Source organism: Haliaeetus albicilla, chromosome 20 (genome assembly GCF_947461875.1).
Source record: "Haliaeetus albicilla chromosome 20, bHalAlb1.1, whole genome shotgun sequence".
NCBI classification, from domain to species: domain Eukaryota; kingdom Metazoa; phylum Chordata; class Aves; order Accipitriformes; family Accipitridae; genus Haliaeetus; species Haliaeetus albicilla.
The window spans coordinates 2,773,166-2,800,055 of NC_091502.1; the positions used below are offsets into that span (position 1 = coordinate 2,773,166).

At 41.9% G+C, this 26,890-nt stretch overlaps 1 protein-coding gene across 1 annotated transcript; it reads left to right on the forward strand.

Annotated features, from left to right (window-relative positions):
- Positions 1–2,665: 2,665 nt before the first annotated feature.
- LOC104324710 (probable tRNA methyltransferase 9B) lies at positions 2,666–19,209 on the forward strand. Its single transcript, XM_009929001.2, has 3 exons — positions 2,666–2,819; positions 5,315–5,461; positions 16,996–19,209. Exons 1-3 carry the CDS (start codon positions 2,666–2,668, stop codon positions 17,403–17,405), a joined length of 711 nt encoding a protein of 236 aa, XP_009927303.2. The 3' UTR covers positions 17,406–19,209.
- The last annotated feature ends 7,681 nt before the right edge of the window (positions 19,210–26,890 follow it).

The window sequence follows — 26,890 nt, forward strand, 5'->3', positions numbered from 1 at the left end:
GTTTGCTTTTTGATTTTGGTTTTTTTCTTGTTTCTGCAATGTGGGTCGTAACCAGCTTCCTAAGATTGACTGAACAATTTTACTTAGTAAACGTGGTGGCTGTGCCCTCAAACGCCTCTCTGCTCTCTTCCTCTGGTGCACTTTATTTTTTATGGGTTTCAGTCTGTTGTACTAAAAGCATTAAATGGAGTGTCGACAAGCATTTTGTGGTTTATGGCTTGGTAAATGTAGGAGATGGGCATTCACTGGACTCCTCTAGGCAGAAATGTCCATAGCATGGCTGCTGGTGGCTGCTGGGGACCAACCTGACTGGTCTCATCCTCCAGCCTCCCCCACGAAGTGGTACTTTCTTCTAAGAACCATATAGAAAATTTATTTTAATAGTGCCTTGCAGTGTTGGACTTCTAAATTTCAAAGAGTCAGACCACTCTCAGAGCTACCATTTTAAAACAAAAGATGCTGTGTCTTTGTTAATTCTAAGTGGGATTTAATCATAGCCTATTACATCTTTTTTGCTCCTGTTCCAGAGGAGGCACTGTTTTACACACAACTTGTGGTGGGTTTTTTGTGTTTAAGCATTTTTTTTGCCTTACTTTGAAAGGGTGTCTTACTATGTGGTTCGTCTTCTGGGTGCTTTCATATGCACCTTTTTTTCCTGGTAATTAAGTGTCTCAAGCTGGTAGCAACTTCCAGGCTGTCCCTCTGCCTCTAAGTGAGCTATCCTGACTGTAAGCCTGGAATTAAACAGAAACAGCTCTGTTCTCCTCACTCCTGTGATCTCACATCAATTCACCAGTTATTATTTCCTCTTGTCAAATGAAGCAATAGCAAAGCTTTGAAATGATGTTGCAGCTTTTCCAAAGAACAATTTCCCTCTCCTCTCGCCTCCTTCTGCCTTTCCCTGTATATTTGATAGTACATCAGCTTCCTCTTGAAATGATACCCAGTAGAGCACTTCAGCTATTTCAGCCAGGGTTTTTCTGAAGGTATTTTTTAAAAACTAGTTCCTACAGCGGAGTTTGGTTATAATGAAGAACAATAAGAAAAAAATCCCTCTGCCTTGGAGAGCCAGTCTTGTGCGCACTAATGCATGTGGTGAACTCTGTGCCTGGAACATCCCCACTGGATTCAGTCAGTGCTATTGTTTGCACACACAGAGTTAAGCACCTGTGTAAGTGCTTGCAAGGTGATGGCTTTAAATCACACTGGAAACTAAAAAGATATGCATTGCAGTGCAGGAGACACTAAACCAATGCAACTCACTTTCATTGTCTTTTTGTTTTGTTATTATCTGTGTTTCTAAAGTGGCTGTTATTTAGCAACACATATAATGAAGAGAACACGATGATCTTCCAAAGAATTTCTTCACCCCACTCCAATACTTGTCATCGCTTTGATCTAAGCAGGATATTCAGGAAACTTGCGGTCTGGGCAATTTCCCAGTGATGCTGAGTGAGTATCTGATATGACAGAAGACACCAAGGGCTACAGGATTTAATCCTTGCACAGGTTTTTGGATTAATAAATGACATAACAACGCCTCCAGAGTTATTTTCTTGCTGTTACTGCAGGATCAAATTTGGGCTTAGTCTGCTCCAGTGTTTCTCTTTGATGTAATTGCCTAGGAAATCACAGAACTCTAGTCTTTTGAGGTGATAGGATTTTAAATGCTTATGGGTTTGAAAATAAGGACCAGATAAGGACTGTATCAGGAGTCAGATTAATGGCCAGCCTGCAGCACAGAGATCTTGGGTGAGGTGCTGTCATCGATACCTTTGCCTCAGAGGAGAAGTTATTCTGCCTAGAGTTGTTTGCAGCATGTGAGTGGAGCCGGAGCAGCCTGTCTTGGTGGCCCAAATCTTCAATAAATCAGTGGAAATCCTAGCATGGCCAGGTATGTTCAGTGAAGTTCACAGTTCTTACAGGCTTTCTGTACAAAGTTTCATGGTGAACTGAACAATCACTTGGGATGCCATAGGCTATTTGCAATATCACAGGGTTTTCCTGGCAGCATTGCTAATACCAGTGCACCAGGCCAATCCAGAACAGCTGAAAAAAAGGATGCTCAGAAAGCTGGAAAGATTTTTGTTCACAGTAACACAGGGTGTCAATGAATTGTGCGATGGGAAGTCTGTAAGCATGGATCTTTCTGGGTGCTGAATGAACTGGAGGAGAAACGACACCTCTCGGAGCTTTTGTTTCAGTTTCTGAACATCTCTAGGTATTCATCATCACTTTCAGTCACTGGTTTTTAAGATGTGTCTGTAAACAAAGGGCTTCTTAGAAATTACTTTTTCAAGGGTAGACTGGAAAAGGGTGGGAGACTTTATGAAGCAAAAGCTAACAGCTTCCAGAGTATAACAATATAAGCACGTTAATAAACATTGAGTGGTAGGTCATAAAATTCCTTTCAGTTCTATATAAGAAAACAATACATTGTATAAAATCATAGAACAAATTGCCTTTCTTCCTTTAAAAGCCTCAGCAGTTTCTCTTTAATGGCAACATAGTATTTGGAAATACTATTTCCTAAATAAACAATGTCATACTGCTTAACTTAAGGAAATGTACTTTGGTGACAAGAGTTTCAGCACTTGTTTTTCTCCCTTCCCTTTCTCTAGGACAGCCGCACTGCCTTCAGTGAGTTAGCCTAGCCTTGGCTGTGATGGACAAGGAGGCAAACCAGCTCGAGAGGGACCATATTCACAGTGTATGTGAGAAAATTGCTCCTTGCTTCAATGACGCGTGCTACAAGGCATGGCCAAAGGTGCAGCAGTTCATTTCAGAGCAGGAACCGGGCAGCCTGATTGCTGATGTTGGTGAGTGGGGTTGTTTATCACATTGCTAATGACAGTATCAGTACGTCCTCTCTTTCTATCAAGCAATATTTGTGGCAGAAGAGTTTGGAGCTTGTGAATCAAACCGGGGAATCAAAATGGCCAGACTCACTATCAAAATTTGCCTCCTGCTTTGCTCCACCATTCATAGGTATATGAAGACAATTTTACTTTTCCCAGTATCCAGTAGGTCAACTAAACTGAAGCTAAATTTATTAAGGTGTCGTTAGTGGATGCTTATGTTGTGTATTGGTATGATAATTCTGGAATTTGAAATCTTGTTTAGCTCTTACGACATGTAGTGGTGTGGCCAATCTGAAGCAAGTATCGTGACACTGTCCTGAGTGCTTTAGGGAACAATATGTGACAGGTTTTAACTCCCTGAAGGTTTGAGAATGTCTAAATTGTACGAGGGAATTCTCTGTACTGGTTTCAGCACCTGCACAAGAAGTGGATACATGCTGGGTGCCCAAATGAGGTCTGGGCATTAACTCATCAGTTCTACATGTTTAGGCTAGACTTCTAAATAGCTCTTTGGACCTGTAATCCTTTCCAACAGCACATATGTGTAGTCTCCCCACTACAGCATGGGAATGTTTGTGAAGGAGAAAAATTACTGAGGGTTGGAGTAATCACACTAACTTTTTGGGCGTCTTTCAAACGCTACCATATACTTTTCCCAGTTTATCACAGTGTAAATGCTGGGAACTATATTCCTACCAGATCTTGGCAGATTTTGCAGTGTTTTCAATGTGAACAAATAAAACATACGAAGAACCAGCACACTGAATTTTTACTGATGTCACAGACGTTGGGCTTTGTTAGTGCTGTAATTTAAGCTCAGGCTTGGCTCCTGGGCTTTGGCCTGCCGAGGCTGCTGGCACGCTGTTGTGGTGTCCGTGGCCAGAGACGAGTTTTGTGCGAAACACAATTGCCAAGAGTGGTGGCACGGTGCTGGAAAGGAGCCTACCTTCAGGGCTCTCCTCTGCCCCTCCATCCCTGGGAAGCAGCCTCTGGTGTCGGATTAGAGGAAACGTATTTAGTAGCTGTTGTTTGGCTTCTACTGGAGCCTTCCCCTCCAAAACTGAAAACCTGAAAAAGTCCTGGAGTTCTTTTCCAGTCAGAGCTCCAGGGTAGACCTCTTTCTGCTCTTTCTCCTTGGAAAACCAAGTCTAATGTTAGCCAAGTGCTGGCACCAGTTCACAGCACCTCTTCTCAGCTGGTGCTGAAGTCAGGCATGGGAAGGACTGAGAGAGCCCCAGCTTTTCTCCGGACAGCTTTCCTTCATTCCTGGGAGGTGGGATCAGCAGCTAATATTAGACAGGCGGTTCGGAGCAGACTTCTATCTGCAGCTCAGCAATGATTCATCTCCGGTTCAAATGGCATAACAGATTGATGGGCTGGGACGCTCCTTACTGAACACAGGGACCCACGCAGCGTTGCAGAATAGGTGCTATGGGGTGGCTGTAACCTAAATATAGGGACTTAAATATTTGGAAGGCTCCAAAATAACGATAACTTTTTTTTTTAATTAATTAGAGATAAAATCTGGGCTCTGCCCCAAGCTCAATGTTTGATGTAAGCATAACCATAAACAGGATGTGAACTAAGGTCTGCACAAGGTACAGGGTATTACTGGTAGCCAGATGCACTTACCTCCCTGATCTTAATCTGAACGATGATATTTACGATGCAAGTGGGAAGGCAAGTTTTTAAAATTAACAGTCTACTTTAAAATGCACTTTGTGTTAAGATCCAGATAATTCTGCAAACAGATTATCAAAAATTTAGATAAGATCCATTTTACTGCTGACATTAAAATCCTTCTTATCTAAAGATGTCTGCCTTTATTTCAACACAACAAGTATTTCAATTTGGGAAGATGTAAATTTCCATGTCACAGGCTCCATTATGAAAAGGAAACTGCGTGGAGATACCAGAAAAAGAAACTCCACTGTTGTCATGGTGACAGCAATTAGCAGCAGTTAAAACAGCAAACAATGGATTTAATGGTTTGGTCTAATAGTGACTTAATTGCTTAGCAGTCTAGTTTGTCTATCAGCATTTCAATACACAGGAATAATTCAGTGCAGTGCTCCCGCTACATGATGCTTTCAGTTAGCATTTTGAGTCTATTACAAGCAGAATTGCAGTAGCATCATTACCATAAATATTTTTGATTCTGTATGTGGTGGGAAGGCCAAGGTAAATGCTCTCTAGCAATCCCACTTGAACACCTCCTGTCACGCAGCAGAGAGCCTGCTAGACGGAAAGGAGCAGTCTGTGCTCATTGTACTGTGATTGTAAAAAATAACCTGAATTCCACTGCAATTGTATCATCTCCTTTAAAATGGGTGGAGAATTTCACGCTATTAGGCCAGTCAAGGGTGTACATCATGGCTTATGTCAGGTATACATTTTCTTTTGTACAGACACCAAATGTCCGCCTTTCTTTCTCCTCCTCATTATTACTTCAGGCTGTGGAAATGGCAAATACCTTCACATCAGCTCTCAAGTCTATAAACTGGGTTGCAACTACTGTTTCCCGTCAGTGGAATCAGCACGAAATGAAGGCCATGAAGTAACGGTATGCCATAGCTTGTGTCTGCCTTATCAAAGAGAGAGTGCCCTGTTTGTGCCTGACCACACGGCAGAAATTTGAAATGTTGGCTCTGTCAGGAAGAAGATATAACAAAACTTGCTTAGGAACACTGAGCATATTCAAAGCACAGTATTAAATCCTTCTGCACCTTTCCAAACACTGGGTTTTTTCCTCCCATGCTCCATGTTTTGTCAGCCAACGCAATCATTTTTGTGCTTATGAAGAAGGATGACCATGACACTGATCCAGCTGGAAAGTAACCCAGCAAAAAGAAAGGTTGCTTTTAGCTGAATCAGTTACCCATTGCTTCACTGCAGAGAGACCTGTTTCAGCAAAAGCAGGGGATAATGCAGAGAAAGAACAAGGAGCTGATGACAAATCGAGCAGAAGTGCTTATTTCAGTGGCACTGCCGCCTTAAAATGTAAGATTTTCCCTTTTTGTTTAGTTGCCCTTTTCAAAATACCTTAATGATGGAGGAACTACCCATCTTTGCCACTTTTAAAGCAGACACTGAATGGTAGCTTTAGCCTTTGCTTTTTTCTCTTCTAAATTTTGAGGGTTCTTTTGTTTTGGAAGTCTTGAAATTATTCGACCACCTTTTAAAAGTTAGTTATTAAGCTTATACTGATTAAAATTTGGGCAATACTGTAAATAAAACAAATTACAGTGCTCAGCAAACTTGATTTTCCTTTTCTTAACCAAAGAAGTGTGAAGGTCTCCAAGCCTTGTTAAATCAAAGTGAAATGTTAATACCTCACATCTCTTGAAGTTAGTGAGTAGCCTGACACAGCCTTTTCTCCAGGTCTCAGGTGACCTTTCCCGAAGCCCTGAAGGACTTTACTTTTCAAGCCCAGGTCCATTTGACATTTGATGGAAATTTGAGATTGCATTATTGTCAGTGGTACATCATTGTGTGGGGCTGTGAACCATGCTCAGCTACACCATCTGAAAATCTTTCAGTTGTGATTTAAGAAACATGACCAATAGCTAACAGTCCTTATTATTAGATTTTCACATCCTTTGCCCAGATGGAGTAACAACCTTCGTGTGCCCAGAGGTGATTTGGCATTCTCTGGAAATCCAGGGTAAGGAAGTGAAGGACAAGCCAGATTTGTTGAAAAGGGTATGTAGCAATGTTCAGAAGCTGCCTGACTCAGAAGAATCTGTGCCCCAGGAGTACTTACAACAGCCTACAGAAAAGCAGAGTAGCTGGGCTGGAGATGCAGAACTACCTTCCTATCCACAGCAAGCTGAAAACCTTGTTTGCAGGGCTGCTGTGCCAGAAGCTGGAATCGGTGACAAATCCAGAAGGACACTTGGGCAACAGGTAGAACTGCATCGTTATGGACAGTGGCACTTTCATCACTATAATATGGCTGCAAATTGCAAAGTTATTTTTGTTACAGCCTTTACCAACACATGTCATGCATGAACCATAGTAATGATCGCGTTTCCTTATTATTGCTGAAAAATATGATTCAGATGCATCATAAAGCTTCAAATAATACGTTGAATTATTATATATACTAGTATATAGTATAATACTAGTATAGTACATATATACTATAGTTTGGGTAAGCGTGTGCTTTTTTAATTTTCAGAGGATTGTCAAAGGAGGCAAGAAATTTCTGTAGGTGTTCTAAAGTCAGGTCTGTAGTAGGAAATATTGGCAGAAGAGGAGCGTCAAGCCTAACTTGATGATTTTTCCTTGTACTCAGCACCTATTGCATATGCATATATAATGAAGTATTTTTGCTAGTTCCATGAATGGAATCACCAATACTGACAAGAAACAAATCTAGACATGATATATCAGCAAAAGTTTAAAATGTGCTGCTTTCAAATGCTTAACTTTCTGTTCAAGGAGACAAATTTGCCCTGTGAGTATACAAGTCATTCCACAACATTTTCACTGCCTTAAGAAAGAAATCACTTTCCCAGTGTATTCATAGCATAATTTTATTTGAGATTTAATATCATCGAACAACAGAAATCATCCCATTGCCATTTACTGATGGCTTTGTTATTGTTAGCGTGATGAAGCCATTCCTGTATTATTGAAATAAGCAGGATTTCTGCCACTTGCGGTAATGAAAAGAGGACTGGCACTCGTGTTTCCATTTTACCTAAGGAATTGTTGCAAATCGTAATGCAGGACTGATTTTTTAGCATGGCTTTACCTCTGTCAAGGTGGCTTTCTCCTTTATATGGAAAGGTCACGTTCTGTGTTAATAAAATCTTGTATATGCTGAGCTCTTGGACTCTGAATTGGGCAAAGGATAAGAAGAAGCTTTTTCTACTCATTTAGAGAAGTAATTTCTTTCCTCCAAATGCAAAGGTGAAAACATCACATTTTCCTCTCCTGTTAGGAGTCAGACGCTCAAGTCCATAAAGTTATTTTATATTAATGAAATATCTGATCAGACTCTTCATCCCAGTGGGAAAAAAGGGTTTCTGAAGTGAAGAGCATCAAATGGCTTTCCTTGGTGTTAATACCAATATGTGAAAATTAACTTTGCTTTAATCTGTGATCTTTTAGTCATGTAGTAATTTAACAGAGAAAGTAAGGGGAACCTAAGGGACATAAACATGTCTAGTCCTCTAATTTACACAGCCTGAGAAAATGGTCTGCGTTAATTGCAAAAAGTATAATTCTTAAAGTTTACAAGGTGGAAGAGTCTCTTGGGGAAAAAAGGAGTCCAAATAAAAGGTCCAGGAGCGTTTCCTTACTATATAAGGTTCTGTCTTTATGGTAGAATTCCATGAGACGCTGAGCAAGAAGAAACCAAGTGTTAGTATCAGATCATATCAGTGTAGTTACATTGCACTGTTGTGCCAATTAATGTGGGTACAATATTGCAATGCTGTTGTGACATAGTTTCTTTAGCCCATAAAGAAACCTCATATTTCTGTGCACCATTGGTTATTTCTGCATAACGCTGAGTTTTGTCATATAGGTATATCATCACTACTTGACAGGTCTCCTAAATTCTGTTTTTCCTAAGGAGCAGTCAGGATTACATTCTAACAGTTTTTTAACTTTTTCCAACAAAAAGGCACTGTGGTCAGAAAATTACATTTTCTAAAAGAAGCAAAGTTAAAGGCACAAGAAGCAATTTGTCCTAGTGGAAAGCAGAGTATAACAACGTCTGGTATGACAGCATCAGGAACTCTTTAATGCCACAGAAATTGAAAAGAAATCATCAAAAAAATCACTATCAATAATTACAAGAGATGGTGTGAAGAACCAAAGTCAGGATGACTACAGCATAACATCAATTAGAACTAGGATAAGGTTTTGTAAATGTATACAAAGCAAGAGGAAAACAAAAAGGAAAGAAGAGCAAATAACAGATGACAAGGGAAGCTGCATTTTTCTTTGGTCTTTACAAAAAGTTAATAGTAGTCATCAGCAAGGTAGAGTTTTAACCAGAGGACAGGAGTTTAGACTATAAAACAGAAATTATGTCTTAAAGAATATTTAGATAAATTAGGTTACACAAATTGTTAGGAAATCATGAAATTAATCTCAAACTACTAAGAACTAGCAGATTATGCTTAAGATCTCCAGCAAGTGAAGAAAAGCAAACATAATACTTGTTTCCAAAAGAGAAAGGACATCAAGAGGAAGCCAGCCTAATTTAGATTTATACAAGGATACTAGAATAAATAATTTAAATAATCTAATTTAAATAGAATAAATTATTTAAACCTACAGAATACTAATGTAATGGGAAACAGCCAACATGTATTTGTCAGGAGCAAGCCAATCTGCTTTCTGTATTTGAGATACAGAACCCATCAAGAGGGGACGTACCATGCTCAGGAAGGAAACATTCAATGAGAAATAATGGCCAGGCAAGATGGACCACAGGCCAAATACGTGTGAGTAGTGTCCTGCTGTTACAAAACCAGCCAAATACCTGTGTGGAGTATGGTGACAGAGCAGTTTCATGGAAGGCAAAAGAATGAGTCACCCTCCTGCACTTAGTACTTTTGAGATCCTAGGTGGAATATCTTTGCTGCTTTTGGGAACAATGCCTTACAATGTTTGCAGTCAATATGGAGACATTTTAAATAACTGATGTTCAGAAAAATCTGAATTATTAGGGGAAGCTGAAGGAACTGGGTTTGGTTAGTCAAGAAAGGAAAGAAATGAAGGACTGAAGGAAACATAACAGTCTTCAAATACATAAATGATTTTTACAGAAAGCTGTTCTTTATTTGACATGGGAAGAAAAAAAAAATCATCTTACTCTGCAGCAAAGGTTATTTACCTCAGATATGAAAAGGCTTTTAAGAGCAGGGTAGAGCAATTTGGGTCACATTTGGGCCAAGCGTTTAATCCTGCCTTGGAGATGGAAGATGAATGACCTCTATTTTTCTGCATCTATTTTAATGTAAAGGCCACCTGGCCTTTCTGAGAAAAAAATCCTTTGACTCTCCTGTATCCAGTTGCTGCCTAATGTTAATACAGCTCCTCTCACAGCAGCAAACTCTCCTCCCTGATGGAAGTCAGAGGCGCAAAATACTAACAAAATCTGAATATCGTAAGAGGTCTCGGAGGCAGAGGAGAAGTGCCACCCATAGTGTGACCCACAGAGTACCTCCGCTTCTTCTGAGACATCTGCAAGCCCTGATTTCAGCTTTGGTCTCATCACTCTTAGTGTTTTATTTAAAGTGAATAATACAGTTATTTCTAAGCTACTAGTTGCGAATTCTTAGGGATGCGGAGAAGCTCCGTAGGACAGTCAGAGCCTGTGGTTGACACCCGCAGGCTTTATCCGTCATTCACGCAGTCGCTGCCGCTGGGCTTGTCGGCTGGCAGCGTTGTCTATCGGTGCAATTCTTACCAACAGCGAGGAGCCTGATTTCTATCTCACTTCATTAAATCAGGAGCTTTGTGTTCCTTGCAGTGATATTTTCATGCAAGTTATAATTGATTTATCAAAAATATCCTGTTTATTTCCAGTGGATGATACATAGTTATCTCAGGATGGGGTCTGGTCAGAAAACTTGACTTTTTTTTTTTTTTCCTTAGAAAAACGTGCATCACAACAGAACGAGCTCTGCCCCTTACAGTCCCCTCTATTTCTCCAAGTCACTGGAGTGCAGAACTGGTGCAAGCTCCAAGTAGACCCTTATATTTAGCTTAATTTTCACAGTAGCAGCCAGCAGCCTGCTCAGCATTCTTAAATGCAATCATTTATTTTAGACCACAGTTAGCTATCTGTGGTCTTACCGCTGTCGTCATGTTGACAGTATATCTGTTTTAAATCTCACCTACATGTTCTTGACAACACGTTACCTGGCCGCAAGGTCTTGACCAGCTGCTGGGTGTCATTACAAGAGGTGACAACAGCTTCTCGCCGGCTGCACAACTTGCTCGTGCATGGATGTTGTCCTCTGCTCGCTCGGGCTGCAGAGCAACACGGCTGTGGTTTTGGAAGGAGGGATGGCCGAGCTGCTTCCACAAGATGGTTTTGGCAGGTTTGTGCTGCTACCTGAGAGCAGGCTTCCGAGTACGGGGATTTCACTCCGTACTACCAAAAGCTTATTCTCCTGCTGAGTAAGACATTGAGATCCAGAAGGGATCCAGAACGGCGTTCAGGCACCTGAGCTGGGCGCACAATTAAATCTTTTTCACTAAACAAAGACCCGTAGTGCCAAGGCCTCTTTGGAGGTCGGTGACTAGTAGAGCATTGCAGAGATTTCGCTTTTTTTCCTCTTTCCACTTCAGCCGAGTCCTCAGGGCACTCGCCCCGAAAGCAGAAAGGCTCGATTCCCCCTCTTCCCTTCCTCAAACCCACACTTCCAATACTCGGGGATGTGCCCTAGTCCTCCAGCACTCAGCACCACCATCCCTTGGAACCGGCAGCCAAAAAACCCAAGGGAGCCTAATCCTGTAGCCCGGCACGTAGGAGCACACCCAGGAGGGAAGGAAAGGCAGCGGGCACCTCGAGGGTGGCACAAAGCAAAGGAGGGGAACAGCATGAAGAGAACTGCTCCACCTGACCTTGTTTTATTCTCCTCTTCTGCTGATTTTTAGCTACAGGTGTCCCCACTGCTGTGAAAAGCATTTCAGAATTATCTTTAATATAAATGCAGAATTAATCCTGCTGAAACCAGTGTAGCTACCCAGATGCTTAAAATTAAGCATATAATTATATTCCTGAATCAAGGCTTTAATAAGTTAATTAAATTTCATAATTATAATGATTTTTATAAAGGCAGCATCCTCATTTGTTAATGCTAACCATAAATGTGCGAAAATAAAAGAAGGAGCGAGTTTTCCGACGTAAGTAATTAATGAGTTATGTTTTTAATAGGAAAAAGTTTTTAATGGAAACACTGTTTGAAGTTTACTCAGTAATTCTTTTAAATAATTCTTTGGTATATTAGTATTTTTCCTCCCCTCTATTTTTGATACCACCATAATGAAGAGAATAAAATCATATTTAACTTAGAATCATGCCTTCTCTATATGTGGCAATTGTTCCTATTATTAGAGCTGACAGAGATAAAGTGACATCTGAAGTGTATGTACAGTATATACAAAAGAGTCTCAAAGATAAGGATTCTGTGATCCTTAAATACTTTCCAAATGTCTCTGAAGGGATTTAACTTCAGCAAAGTTTGACAGAGAAAAGCAATTTCTGATTACACAGATTTCTTTTTGCCATTTAACAAGGTTTAAATTAAATCACTGACCTGAAATACTAATTTTGAAAATGGCTTCTAAAAAAGAAATTCAGACAAAGTTGTTGATGCTTTCAGGTTTGTTCTCTGAAGACAGATGAATGACACAAAAATGTATCATGCATTGTCTGCTTGTTCTAAATAATCCCTTTTAGTAGGATTAGTCACAGTATTAAATTAAGAGAGGGAGCAATTAATTATATTCTTATGAAATGAAGAAGAGAAGAATCTTTGAAATGTTCTCCTTTCTTCCTTACCCCCTCCCTTTGAAATCTAAAATTGCATTATGGATTTTTCAGTTATGGAAAATCTTTCAGTCTTCAATTTAAACAAAAGTGGTAGGAATGAGCAGTACATGGCACAAAATTAATTTGGATTGACTTTTAGGTACACTAGGGGAATGTATGGCCAAAATGAAAAGGAATGCTTGATTTATAACAACTGTTAATCCATGAAGCAAGACCTTGCTGCTGCAAAGAGCTGTCAGGGGTTTTGGACAAGCACCTGTGCTCACCCCAAACAAATATTTTGTGCTTAGATTTCCTTTTTGCAATGTTTTATTTCGATGTTTAAAAAATTGAATGTGGTCCTACTTGTCCTCATCACCATGGCATGGTGTTGGTTAGTATGATAATGATATAATGTTCATTAAAGCCCTTTTTGTAGTGAACTTAAGAGGTTTTTCTAGCTTTCATTACAAGGGTTGCATATTCTTCTGTGGAAAAAAGCATGAGGATAAACTTTTGGAAGAAACGATAGTAGGTAGACAGCTACAGAGGAGAGCAGTGTAATAATAAGGATGTGTCACTAACTCTCTGATAAACTTGGGAAAATGACCACAGATTATTAAGAGAGATTGTGAGGGCTATGAGGGCAGAAAACACAATATTGAGACACTGCAATTATCCATATGTAGGTTGTGTAAATGATACACAGGGGCATGAAACCTCCTGGAAAAATTAATCTGAGAACCCACAAAAGGGAAGCAACTCTTATTAGTCTGGACCAGTGCATCAGGCCCACATCAATAAGTAATTGTGCAAGAACCACATTCTCCCACTGAATTTAATGTGACTGTAACCAAACCTCTTGCTAGGAACAAAAATGCTTTAAAAAATCCACTGCATAAAAGTTTACTACCAAAAAGGAAGAAACTCTTAAGGAAAACTGAATGGGAAAGCCAGAATGGTAAAATGCTAGCAGACGCGTGTGAAAGTGCTGAAAGACTCAATGTTGAATGCTTAGTGTAGGTGTATGGCACCTATAAAAAGGCTGCTGTTCGACAGATTCCTATGTAATTTATAGTTACAAATCAAATGAATAGGCTAGTGATAAAGTTTGCTTTATGGTGACATAGAGATATTCAGGATTACTGACCGCAAAGTTGCAAAAAAAGTCTTGTGAAACTAATGACTGGGTGCAAAATTGCAGAAAAGTACTTGTGGATAAATGCTAGGTGATGTGCCTAGAAAAAAATAACTAAGCATACAGGCACAGTGGTACCCTCTATCCTTGTTCAGGAAAGAGATAATGAAGTCATTAGACTCATTTTCATTAGCTCAGTGTTCAAACCTGGTCAAAAAACTATTGAATTATTAGGAACAAGAATGAAAATCCAGAAGAATGGTAGAAGATAAATACCTGGTGCATCCATATCTTGAATACTGCATGAAATTCAGGTTTCCTCCATCTCTGGAAGGTCCTTATAATGATCAAAGGTGCCAACTGTTTATGTATGAGGATAGATTAATGGGCTAGGGCTTTTCACCTAAGAAAGAAGAGTATCATCTTAAAAGTACCATAAAAGAAGTGTATACATCATACTGCTCCTAGGGGAGAGGGAGATAGCATTCTGAAGCCCAGAAATGATATTAAATTAGTGAATAGGGAGTAAATTTCTGCGGTTTCTTACAACAGGAGAACCGCGGGGAAAGATTTAAAATGGAAGGAACCATTTTTCTAAAAAATATATAATTAAAGTGCAGATTCCTTTGATATGTGAATTTGTGTAATCAGAAGTAGAAGTGAGTCCAAGAAAGTATCCATGGAGGACAGACCCATCACTGGCTATAAGACACAAGCTCCAGCCCAGGCTGAGTTTCCTCTGCCCTGATGTTGTTTTCACCACCTGCAGGCTTCTGTATTTATTGTAATTTAGGACAAAACTAATTTTCATTTCAAGTACCAGTCGTTACGACAAGTGCAGTTTGAAGCATCTGGACCCTTGTTTTACAGTGTTTGGATGCTGGGAAATCGCCTTAAAATACGTTGAACAGCTGGTGAAAGATTGTTCTAGGGGTGTAGTACTGCAGGACTCCAGGGAGACCTTATTGCGGTCTTTCAATGCTAAAATGCTTGGAAGAAGGATGGAAAATTTTTTACCAGGGCCTGTAGTGACAGGACAGGGGCAAGTTTTAAACTGAAAGAGGGTAGATTTAGGTTAGGTGTAAAGGAAGAAATTCTTTGCTGTGAGGGTGGTGAGGCGCTGGCACAGGTTGCCCAGAGAAGTTGTGGATGTGCCATCATTGGAGGTGTGCAAGGCCAGCTTGGATGGGGCTTGGAGCAACCTGGTCTAGTGGAAGGTGTCCCTGCCCATGGCAGGGGGGGGGACTAGATGGTCTTTAAGGTCCCTTCCAATCCAAACCATTCTATGAGTCTATAAAATACCTCCCCAGTGCCATCTGCTCATCAGTATGAGAGGAATTGCAGGAGAAGCAGACCTGAACCATTCCCACCGGAGCAGAGGGACGCAGGCTCACGTCCCTGCCGGGCTGCCATCAGGCCCTCAGTGAGTGTTTGTGCCTCACCGCCAGCTAACGCGAGCTGCTCCATCTCTGAAACGGCACCTCTACTGCACAGTACAGATCGTTCCGTTTAAACACAGCTTCAGCATACAAGGAATTTAATGTCAAGGAAAAGAAAGAAATGATTTTTTTATAAGCCACCTGCCTTAGGTGAATATGGCTGCCTGGTGATCTTGGAGCCTGACAGGTTTGGCTTTGATTAAAAACAATCGTGTGCAATAATTCACGTGATAATCTGTGATTTCAGGATAGTGTGATGTTGCCCCATGCAGATGCTCTATTTCCTTGCGTTATGCATTTTTAAATTGAATACATCACCCATAGCTTTTAAAATTATCTGACAAATTTATCTTGACAACACTAAAGTTTTGCTCAGTGTGAGATTTTATTAATATGCTGTAATTTCTTAAATGATACTTGATCCCTTTTTAATTAAAATAGCCATAATGTTTCAATGTCAACGTCTCAACTAGTGCTAGAAGACCTGAGCTTTTGGAATTGATTTCTGTTCATCTCAAACAAGTGAGACCTACAGGCAGAGCAGCTGAATAACTACATGTTAAAAGACCCTATTTCTTCAAAGCTCGCCTTTTGATCCTCACATTGCCGCCAAGGCTCTGAACGCATCATTCATTGCAGGGAAAGTGTTTTCCTATCTCAGCTGGATTGCATGCTGTTATTCTTTTAATTGCAAAGTGTCTTTTTTTTCTGAGGCAAAATGGATCTGATGGTGAATGGCTGCCCTGACAGACACAGAGAGGCTGCACATACAGAGCTTCTGCTAGCATTTTCTATACTTACGATTCTCGAAAGAATCGAAAGCTTGCACCTTTTTTTTCCCTTGAGAGATCTGTTATTCTTCTGTGGAAACCAACACCTCAACAGCTTAACCAAAAAATGGTTTATCATTGTAACCTGAAGTGGTATGTATAGAAGTATCTGCCCAAACCAGTACAGGCATTTTCACTGAGGAAGATATATGGTTGGAAAAATATCACTAATACTATTGCTTTTTGTTTTCAGCGTCTTTAATATGTGTCCTTTCCTTTCCAGCATTATTCCCGAATTTTTTCCTGTTCTTATTTCTCATGTAACATTCATTTGATGTAGTTGAAACTTTGCTGAGGTCCCTGCTGTGCACCAAGACCTAATCAGCCTCGACATCTGTTGCGAATTGCTCTAGAGCTGCTCGGTCTGAGAGCAGGAGCCGACCTGCAGAGCTGCCGTTCGGCAAACGCCTGCCAAAGCCTAAGGCCAATGGCCTTTTTCGGGGCAAAAATTTTTACTGAAATGGGAGTCGAATTTAAACTCAGTTCTGACTCAAGCAAAGCTGTGCTGCTTGAGTTTCACCGTCGTAATGGTGAGGCGTTCTCCACGTCATGCATGTTTGTGTGGTGTGGGGGGTTATCAAGCACGACTGGGACTATCTAATTTTTTTTTTTCATGATATATGTTTGTTAATGGCAGAAGTAGACAAATGCTAGTTGACTAAGTGTCTTTCACCCGTATGTTGATGATTTAAATATATCCCAGGCTGATAGCGACTGTTCATTTTTTCTGCTGTTACTGAGGTCTGACAATAAAGGAGAAGAAATGGGCAGGCGGTTTTAACCTAGTCCTTTTTAATGGGTTATCATCAGCAGGATCACTAGCACGGCTGTTGCAAGGACCACGTATGGCCTCGGTCTTTCAGAAGTGCTTCCTTCAGGCTGCAGATGAGCATTGGGTGAGGGTAAAAAAGGGCCGGGTTGCTTTGCCACTGACCGAGTGGTAGCCTTTCACCGAGAAAACGAGTCTGTTGTGCTGTTCATTGCTGATCCGAAAGATGTCATTTGTTTCAATGTTTCTAAATTCTGCTGTTTTTAAAATAAGTCAGCGTGTTATGAACTCTTTAGAGTTAGAGATAGCGCAATGTTGGAGATGTTAGAGGTAGTACAATAACACGTAGCACAATGGAAGATAAATGATGTATTCCTGTGGTGCAAACCACAGGCTGCCAGCATGTCAGAGCCAGTCCCTGTCCTTATACTCTGTATTCATTAGTGCCTCGAGGGATACTTATTCACCTTATCTGTTCTGTTCTAGTGATTCACCATTTTTCAACGGAAGAGAGGTGCATGCAGGCAATAAAAGAGACGGCTCGTATCTTAAGAGTAGGAGGCCAGATAATGATATATGTGTGGGCAATGGAGCAAAACCGGAGAAGATTTGAAAAGCAAGATGTCTTTGTTCCTTGGAATCCTTCACCTCCTTCCTGCTCCTCGGGTGAGCCTTGCCCACGTGGAGTACAAAAATCAATCCTTCACAAGGACAAAGAGCTGGCTTTGAACCAGCCCTGTCGTAAGTTGGACGGGACTTCAGAGGTACACAGGACAGCAAGGAGCTCATCCTGTGGAGGGGAGAAAAAAGCGCTGTGCACGGCATTAGAGAAATCTCTGAGATGGTCTCTGTTCTCAAGATGACTTGACTCGGTATTAGGTGCGGGTGATCAGCGGCGCCAAGAAGAGCTCATTAGATACTGCAATTACGATGTTCAGCTGAATGAATTAGAGGGAAAAAAGTTGACAAAAGCAGAGACCGTAGCTTTCTGAAACACGCTTCTGATTTTTTTTGTACATTGCAAACCGAGTTTTGAAAATACAACAGCTTTTGAAGTGGCTGTTAAACCTGTGCTGCCCATGTCACGCTGCTTGAAGGCTTTCAGAAGTCGCTATTCAGAATTAGGGCAAGCAACTACCCAGCTCCCTATGCCTGCAGATACTCTTCACAATTGCAGCAGAGTGTGTTTACCTGACCTGCTTTCACATCAGAAAGAATTAGCTGTCAGACAACGACTTAAAACAGACCATCACCCAAAACAAGGAGCTTTCTGCCACCCTCAGAACAAAAGGAGACCAGGCTCTTCTCCGCAGAGAGCAGTCAATGAGTCCACCCCGACCACCCAGAGCCGGCAGCAGCCCTGGCTGAGGTACTACCACGCTTTTAAAGAAGGGGATTTGGCTGAGCTGATAGACTGTCATATTCCTGAGCTATATATTACTCAATCATACTTCAACCACACCAATTGGTGTGTGACTGCAGAAAAGACTGAAGTGTGGAAGATCTAGGGGAAATTTCCTTATTGAAATGCACCAAGAATACTTCGGGGCTTTCTTCCTTTTGAAAGCTCAGCACCTTTGAAAATCTTTCCTGAAGCTTTTTATAGCCTCAAGTTTGTTTTAGGGGAGAGGGGGACATATGAGGAGGAGACTGCTTTGAAACTCTCAGGTTCTGTGACTTTGTTTTCTTTTATTTTGTTCTTAAAATACATCTCTATTGATTATTTTTTTTCTAGAGTTATTATTTCAGACTGAGCGCATTTTAGCACACTGACCCCTTTCCGTAAACAGCTGCCAGCTGTGTTTTGCTGCTTGAAAATAAGTAAAATACAGTTGGAAGGTGATTGCTGGATTATTTTTTACATGTGCATTAAAAAGCTTTGTTATTCATTTATAACTATATAATCATTCGTGTCAACTTTTTATTTTAAAATTTATCGTACTCTGCCACTTGATGTAACATAACACAGGAAGTAATTGAAAGATGCACTATTTTATTACAGTTCACTTTGTCAGCCTATATGATAGTTCTAGTCATACTAGACAGACAGTCTTTTATGAGAATTACTAGGTGTAATGGCAGAGGCAGTAATTCATGACACTGTCATAGTCTAGAGATCTTTTTCATTGCCTGGTGGCAGTCACAGCCAGGAAAGCGAAGAGATATTTCCCTCCATATATGCCACTACATGACCCCCCCAAAAAATAGTTTTAAAAGCGAGCTTCACGTGTATGCTTAAGTCTTTCTCCCTATCAGCAAAACTAGAAAAAGTCAGAAGGATTTAATAACTCATTTAAACCTGTACAGTGAATGAGCATAGCAGAGAAAAGTGCTCCAGCGACCGCTAGTCAACTGAGAAAATATTTATTAACATCAGCATGCAATGCTAATGCTTTTATCTACAGATCTGCCTTTTGCAAAGAAGATTGGATTCATTACACAATTTGTATAGGTAAAGAAACTGAGGTAAGTAATTTTGCTTAAGGTTGCAATGGAGAGTAAATATTTGGAAGATAACCAAACAAAAATCCCAAGCAACACAGCTGCTTTGCTGATGATTATTTATGTGCTGGGGAGGTCTGTCTGTAATTGTACTTCCTGCCTTTCTTTCTGTGGATTTGTGAATCAGCAGGTCAGAGATCAAACTTGTTTCCTGAGAAATAAGCCCCTGCACGTTCTTTGCATGTCTGTCAGTAGCAGATGCGTATCATGTTTTCCAGCGTAGCATGGAACCATACAGTAATCTGAGTATTTTAATGCAGCTTTAATTCAATTTGGATATAATACCTGTAATCACATTTCCTTTATTTCCTCCGATGGAGTTCATGTCGGTGGTATCAGTACATCTTGTATGTTTAGGTGGAAGAGCTGGAGAGGCTAATCAGTCTCCTCCATCTGTAATGACTGCCTCTGCAGCGCTCCTCTTTTCCCCCTAAACGTTAGTATCATTATGCGAGTGAAGAAAAGAATTTTCAGTCATGAAATGTTGCTGCCGTTCGGCTCTGACGACACCATTCCCATCGTTTCATAGGGTTGTTCCACTGCCGGGATGTCCTGACAGCTTCTCCCTATTTTTCAGTGCAGCTTCAGGTGGCACCAAGCAGCAGGAGCCGCAGCTCCGAGCCTCTCCACCACGTCCGCTCCTACGGTTCAGCAGACTCTTCACCCACAGGACGGACCAGAAAAATGCCTTTGATCGTAGCTGCCAGTCCTTGCCCTCAAGCACACCCCACGTTTAGTTTTCCTGGAAATGAACACAGGTATTTTATCTGAATCTGACCGGTCCTCTTGGAAGGTTTTAGCCTGCTCCAGCGTTCCCTGAACAAAAAGCTCCGTCATCTCCAGGTCTTCCCTGGGGTGCGATGAGATTTCTCCTAATGCTGATGCCCCCCGTCTGCCTGCTCCGGGTCAGGGGTTCCCAAACAAGGTCCATGTCACAGGGACAGTACTAGCCTAACTGGAAGGAATTTTAATCTCTGGACAACTGTCAGCAGCTCTAAAAGCAACCCTCCCCTTCAACAAGGAGTTAATGTCCTTGTTTTGAATGAAGTAAACTGCAAAGGCCGAAGGTATGGGTTAGGTCTGCTTCCACACGGGATGGCTTCCACTCATGACGGTTGCCTCTGGAGGGTGCCGAGTACTTCCTGGGATCAGAGTAAATTCAGTCTCTTGCAAACGAAGCTGCCTGCCCTGACTATGCAGGGGAAGAAAGTAAAAACATGGGTTTGGTTGGAAGGATCACGTAGTAATACTTCCTCAAATTTATGCGTGTCACAAACGTTACAAAGCTCTATTTGAAATTCTTGTTTTGATCAGGATGCCAGTAGCAAAACCAGGACGGAGTTCATTCCTTCATTTCTACATCACAGTCTGCATTTGTAGTCCTCAGGGTAGGCGCTACCTTGCTCCAAGAAATGTAGCACGGAAATGCTCTGCACTCCTGAGCAGTGCTTGGTCCTAATTTGTTTTCCTCTTGTGCTCTTTGCTGTTCTGGTCTGGATTTTAGAATAGAAAGGTTTAAATTTTCTGACCTCATTTAGGCATCTAGACTGTAGATCTATGTATGTAAGTCTACCTTTGTGCTCTATATTGCCTGTGGAGTTAATGGCAAGAAATAACCCCTTTAGAGGATGAACACACACCTTGAGGAGCTGTTGGGATTAGAGAGCTCATGTTCCGCACCTGCTCTTCTCTTTCCATCGCATGTGGAAGGAGCTTAGAGAGGAGCTGAGCCTTAAACGCTGATTCTTGGATGCTTCAGTTAGGAGAGATGGATCCTACCTAGGAATCTTTTAAGTTCTGAGGATGGAAAAAAGGAGCACGAACAACAGTAAAATCAGACAGATGCATCCACCGCTCCGCCTTCTGGCCAAGCAGTGCTGCCTACATATCCCTACTTTGTAGGAACCTTGCGGAAAAATTCATTGTTAAGCTGGGGGAAAAAAAAAAAAAAAAAAGACAAAAAGCAGCAGCCTAGCTCAGCTCTCCACAGTATCTGCCACTGAATTTATGGTCATTTGAGGCCTCACCTGTCCAAGGGACACTTTCAGAAAACCTTCTAATGTCTGACACTATCTCTGATCTACCAATGATGGTCACTTTTACAGATACCAGTATTAATAAAGCCAATGCTTTCTCACTTTTTCTGATTTGCAGGTCCCTAAAAATTCCCCAGTGTCAGAGACTTCTCAATTTTCTCCACAGACAGTTGCTGTCCTGTTCCTAATTTCTTTTGTGGACCCCTAGGAAATTGTCCACAGCCATCCCAGGATCCACAAGCATGGTTTGGGATCCTCCGTTCTGGGCTTTCCATGGTGAGCACTGACACGTCGACTCCCACGCAGCCCACGTGAAGTTGGCGCGGCAGCAGCAGCCAGGGCTGCTCACATAGACCTAAGACACTGTGAACACAGAACAGTTTATCCTCCTTTGGCATAAACAGGTTTGAGGAGAGTGCGTCTATCATAAAAGATTTTTGCCCACTGGGTAAATGTCTTTCTTCTAATTGTCTGTTAATTGGCAAACAGCTAATCCCACTTATGAAAATTCTTTCTCCAGAGAAAACTCAGCCAAGAGTTTCATAAATCCTTTTCCCTCATCCTTTTTAGTTTTAAAAATTGTTCCAAGTATCATTTGGTACCTATCACCTAAGGAGGTGTTCCGTTTGAGTTAATCAGCTCCTGCAAGGTTATCTGTGATCTATTTGAAAGTGCCTTAGCCAACATCTTGCCTTCTTCTTAATTAGTAATTACTGGCCTAAAATTGTCACTTACCATAGGCATTTGCACTGACCTCTCAAATTAAGATCGCCCATGAAATTAAAAGTGGAAGAAGCCTGTTGGGTCACTTATTCTATCCTCCAAAGTGCATTTATTATTCATGGTGTGTGGCAGGGAACCCAAGTGTAGGGTATGATTGAGAGCACCGCAGTTAACTTGTCTTTGAAATGTAAATATACTTAATGAGTATACCTGTCTTCCCGCAGGATCTGTCCTTGTCTGCTTTGTCATTCTGACTTCTTTCATTCTTTCTTCTTTTTGATGGGGCTCCTGATTTCCTTTCCTTCCTTCTCACTCAAGACGGAAACCAACATTTTGCAGAAGGATTCCAAGTGGTAAAAAGCACAAAATATATTCCATGGATTTCTCAAAATATGTGCTTTATTAGCATGCCTTTCAGATCTCATTATGACCAGGACTGTGCTCAGTGTCACCTTCATAATTTGGCACAACAAATCATTTGACATGAATGTACTATTGCAACTTTAAAAAAGAACACCAGCTTGCTTGCAGTGAAAGCCCACATCGGCAACATTTAGCTATAGGGAAACTGTGCCATTCGCTGGCTGTCACAGATTTCCAACTAACAGCATCATATTTAACACAGCGAAGTAAATTATCCTAGGCAAAAACAAGAAAAAAATTTGGGGGGAAACATTGGGTCAGCCAAGAGAGGGAGCATGACAGTAGGTGTCCATCTCTCGGTCTTCAGTTGCCCCATACCCAAACTCTGCTCTTTATAACTGTATACAGAGGCTTGAAAAGAGGTTTAAAATACCCACGAAAGATATTTTAACAGTAAGCCATGCCAGAGTTGCCATAGAGCCTTTATGCAAACATGAACAGAAAAGGTACCTTCCACAAAACCAGTCTGGCTAGTAAAATGCAAGCTTCCTACTGATAAAGCCCAACAGCTTTTTTTCCACCAGACTTTACCTGAATACGGGGGTGAAGGAATCTCTACGCAGGTTTGTAAATTAAAATTGAAAGATGTCTTATACTGCAGCCTGCTGATCTACTACGTGTTGGAGCACAACCTCTTCCGAGCACAGGAACGCTCCGTTTCATGTACAGAAAGTTGAGCGGACGTGGCAGAAGGCCAACACAACTGAGTGGGGATCTCCTGATGAGGCTTAAATGGGTAAAGGAAGGTTCCAACTGGAAATTCTTAGAAATTAGAAAACTAGGGAAATATTTTCCCTGTGAGGGCAGCGGGGTGGTGGACTCTCAGCGGAGGCAGGAGACAGACCTTGTCTCTGACAGAAAAGGTTACTGAAGAACCACTGTCCTGGGCAAGGCTTGCTGGCCACAGCCAGAGAGACTGGGGTGAGAACAGGTACATGCTGGGGGCAAAAAGAGGCACCTCTACTGCCAGACCGGCAGAAAAGGAGGTGTAAGGAAGTTTAAGAGTGGGGAGATTTAAGACTGGTTGGAGGATTACAGCTATGGAATTTGGGGTGTCCTCATGAAAAAGGAGTTCTGGGACACTAGGGAGTAGAAGACAGCAGGTCTAGGTTGGGAAGCATTGACTGTGCCAGGCAGGAGGACCTGGACACTGGGGGCTGTAAAGCAGGGCAGGTCGGCGGACACAGCAGCCTGGAGCTTCAGGGAGGTAGAGAAGTACTGGGGCTACCTGAAGATGCCGTGTTTCAGGGCAGGGAAACATGCAGAAACTGCCTTTTCTTCTTCTGTTCTTGGGCATACAGTAGCCATGGACATGTCCCAGGACTCCTCCTCTCTCAAGTGCCTTCTCATGCACCAAACCAGGCTCTTTCGCTTGCTCTCCTTCTAGCCCATGAACCATCAACGTGGGTGGAGTGGCCCCCTCCTGAGCCCTGCCAACCCCGTGGGCTGAAGGGGAAGGCAGGTGAGCGAGCTGGATTTGAATTACAAATATTAGGCAGTAATTAGTTCGCTGACCATCATTTTCAGAAATTACTGTCAATTTGCCTATTTACTCCTACTTTAAGAGATTCCAGTGTTCCCATTTCCCTCAAATGCAGCTGTGCAGACCACTGATTCTGCAAATCTCCCAGGGGCTTCAGATGAAAGGTTGGAGGGGAAAGGCAGGGACACCATCAAACAGCTCAGCCACAGATACAGAGTAGAAATTATTTCCATCATGGAGGAGGCAGAATTTTAACAGCTATTTTTAACCTCTAACTTTCCTCCTAAATGCGCTGCTAAGTAACAGTAAAATGCATTAATAAGTAATATTACAATAAACCAATTAATTGGAAACAAAATGAATCACCCTAGTTTAAATCTCTTTAGATGGAGCAAGCACAGAATCCAGGTCTCCCACTTCTGGCTGAGCGTTCCAGCTTTGCACCACAGAGCACCCTTCGGAAAAACATAAGCCTTGCTCACCTCCTAGGAGGACTATTTGTAGATCCCTGCCTAGGTAGATGGGTCCCAGGCAGAGAGACATCTCCCTTGCAGTTGTCCTTCAAGTGTTTAAAGAGGAGAAGAAATCCCAAGGCAGTGCAGACATGGTTTGAAGGGAACCTGGGGAGAAGGCAGCACGGATAAGGTGGAGCCAGGAACCCGTACTCCAGCAGTTACCATAGCACGAAACTACTTTGGGAATAACGCTGAGAAGTCTGTGTAGAGAAATATAATATTGATGGACTAACTTCTGTGAGGTGGTCCTGAGAAAGAGTTAAAAGTAACTGCAGGATTTCCACGGGACTACAAAGTTGTAATTTTGCTTAAGACCTGAATGTCACTTAAAAGACTATCAGGGACACGTTCCCGATAAAGTACCTCATCGTATCAAAGGCAGAGGTTTCCCTTGACGCAGCAAACCAGACATTCCTCCAAGCAGCAGATACTCCTGTCTTGCTGAGCCCCCGACACGCGTTGCTACTGGACCTCGACTGATTTTGGTGGAGCGCTCCAGCGTGGCAGCGAGGACGCTCCCAGCGCTGCGTTACCGCAGGGAAGCGGAGGACAGCAACCTTAGCTGTTATGCAGCATTTTAGATGACATCTCACAGTGTCTTGTTCCTAAGACAGGCTCCCTAGTGAAAGACCGACACCTACGCCATGTCTTGGGATGGGGCTGAAGATCAGCTCCAAGAAGGTGCCAGGACAGCAGTGGTGAGGAGTGCCCCAGCACCTCTGCTAGGAGAAACGCAGGTAGATCAGCGGTGAAGTTATGTGCTTCAGGCTCCTTCTGCTTCTATTATCTTACATCTCACTCCTATTTAAGAGATGCCAAACCCATCCCCACTGAAATACCACCTAGTGCTCAAATGATTGGGACAATATTTACGACCTCCAGGATTGCTGAAACAGAGTACACAATTTCTTCCAGAAGTTCAGCACACACACTGTATGCAACTATAGAAGAAAATCTGTTATGGGAATGTTTAACCACAAACAGACTCATTTTTCAGACAAGCAAAGCATCCAGTTTTTTTGTTTAAAAAACAAAACTGGGTTAGGCCCCAGTTGTTCTCATTAATTTGGACAGAAAATAATTTCGATTTTGATGACAGAGAACATTCTGAGTCAATTCCCCAACGTATTGAAGTTAATGGCAAACTCTTTTAATCTTGGTCATTTTCTGATGCGCAACTAATTCCTGACATGCAACTTCCCTGACGTACTATTGATTAGCCTGCAGGGCACATTCGACAATAGAGGTTAACTTCTTTTGCATGCCTCTGTATCTACATTTCTTCCCTCCTTATGAAATATAAAGATTAAGAGAAGTGTTTTGGCCTTCAAGAACTAGAAGCACATGTCACTGTCATGTTAAGACAACTTTTGTTTAGCAGACTACAACTCTGGGTTTTGGTTTGGGTCATTGATTGAAATCCAATGCAACAAATTCGTACAGCACTAATTGGTAGCACAGGCAAAAAATGTTAAGCAAGAAGGATTAAAGGCAGCTCAGGCATAGCAGAACTCCTTCCAACAAGACAAATTACAGCTATTATTTTATATCAATGAACTGTAATAATCTTGAAGTCCCTGCACTGGAAGGAAAATTTGTGATAATGAACTCTTCTCTTATCTACCTTACCTTCTAGCCTGCGATAATCAGGGTAGTTCTTTGGTAGAGAATGCAACATTCCTCATGTCAGCTTTGTTCATACGAATTTATTTAATAAAATACATTCTAAAAATCATCTGCCAATCAGACAATATGTTTATTATGATTAATGGTCAAGTAGAGTTGTTTACCATGGATGTCTAAAAATAGTGTGATTTTAAAAACAACGTTTCTCACAGGAGTTAACACTTGGAGTTCAGAAACGGGGAATAAAGTCTGAACGCACGACTCGCCCTTTGCACAGCTGATGTTCACAGAGAGCAGAGTTTTAACGAAAGTAGTAGCTGCCTTTAGTTTCTTGATTTTTTTTTTAAAAAATCAGTTTCACCTCTGGCTTTCTGTGCTAGCATGAAGCTGACTCCTCTGCAACCTCTTCGACTTGTTCAGTGCTTAAGTTCCACCTGGGTGGGAGCAGGTTGGAGTTTTCATTTGGAACTAGCAGGAGGTGACACAGGATGAAAGCAAGGGTAGTCCTCTCAGCACGCAGTTCAGAAGCAATTCTAAGCAGGTCTCAAAAGATGCAATCAGCTGAAGAAATGGATCATCTGGAGGTTGGTCCTGTGCTATTCAGTGCTTAAAAGTCTGCCTGGACCGCCTCTCCCTCTTGATCTGTGAGGGAGGAGCGCAGCGCTCAGCGTAGCTGCAGCACAGGGCTGTCTGCACGCAGGCTGCGGAGGCAGCCATGCCCACCCCAGGACACCCTCGCTTACCAGGCTAAGGTTCTGCTTTTCTGGAAAAAGGGCTCCATGGTAGCCTCACGACAGGAAAAAATGGCAGAAAACGCCCTTTTTTTTGTCTCTGACTGCCACTTGCTCATACATTCCCATCAGCTCCCTTTGCCAGTGCACAGCACAAGGGATGGAGGTTACTGGTCCCTGCTTCCTCCAAACAGCCCAGGAACTCGGTTCTGCCCCACATTCCCTCTAAGCAAGCGCTACAGCTACCCAAAAGGGAGGGGAAGCAGCATCCAAGGTGGCTATCAGCCTCTAAGATATTCCCCAAAAGCG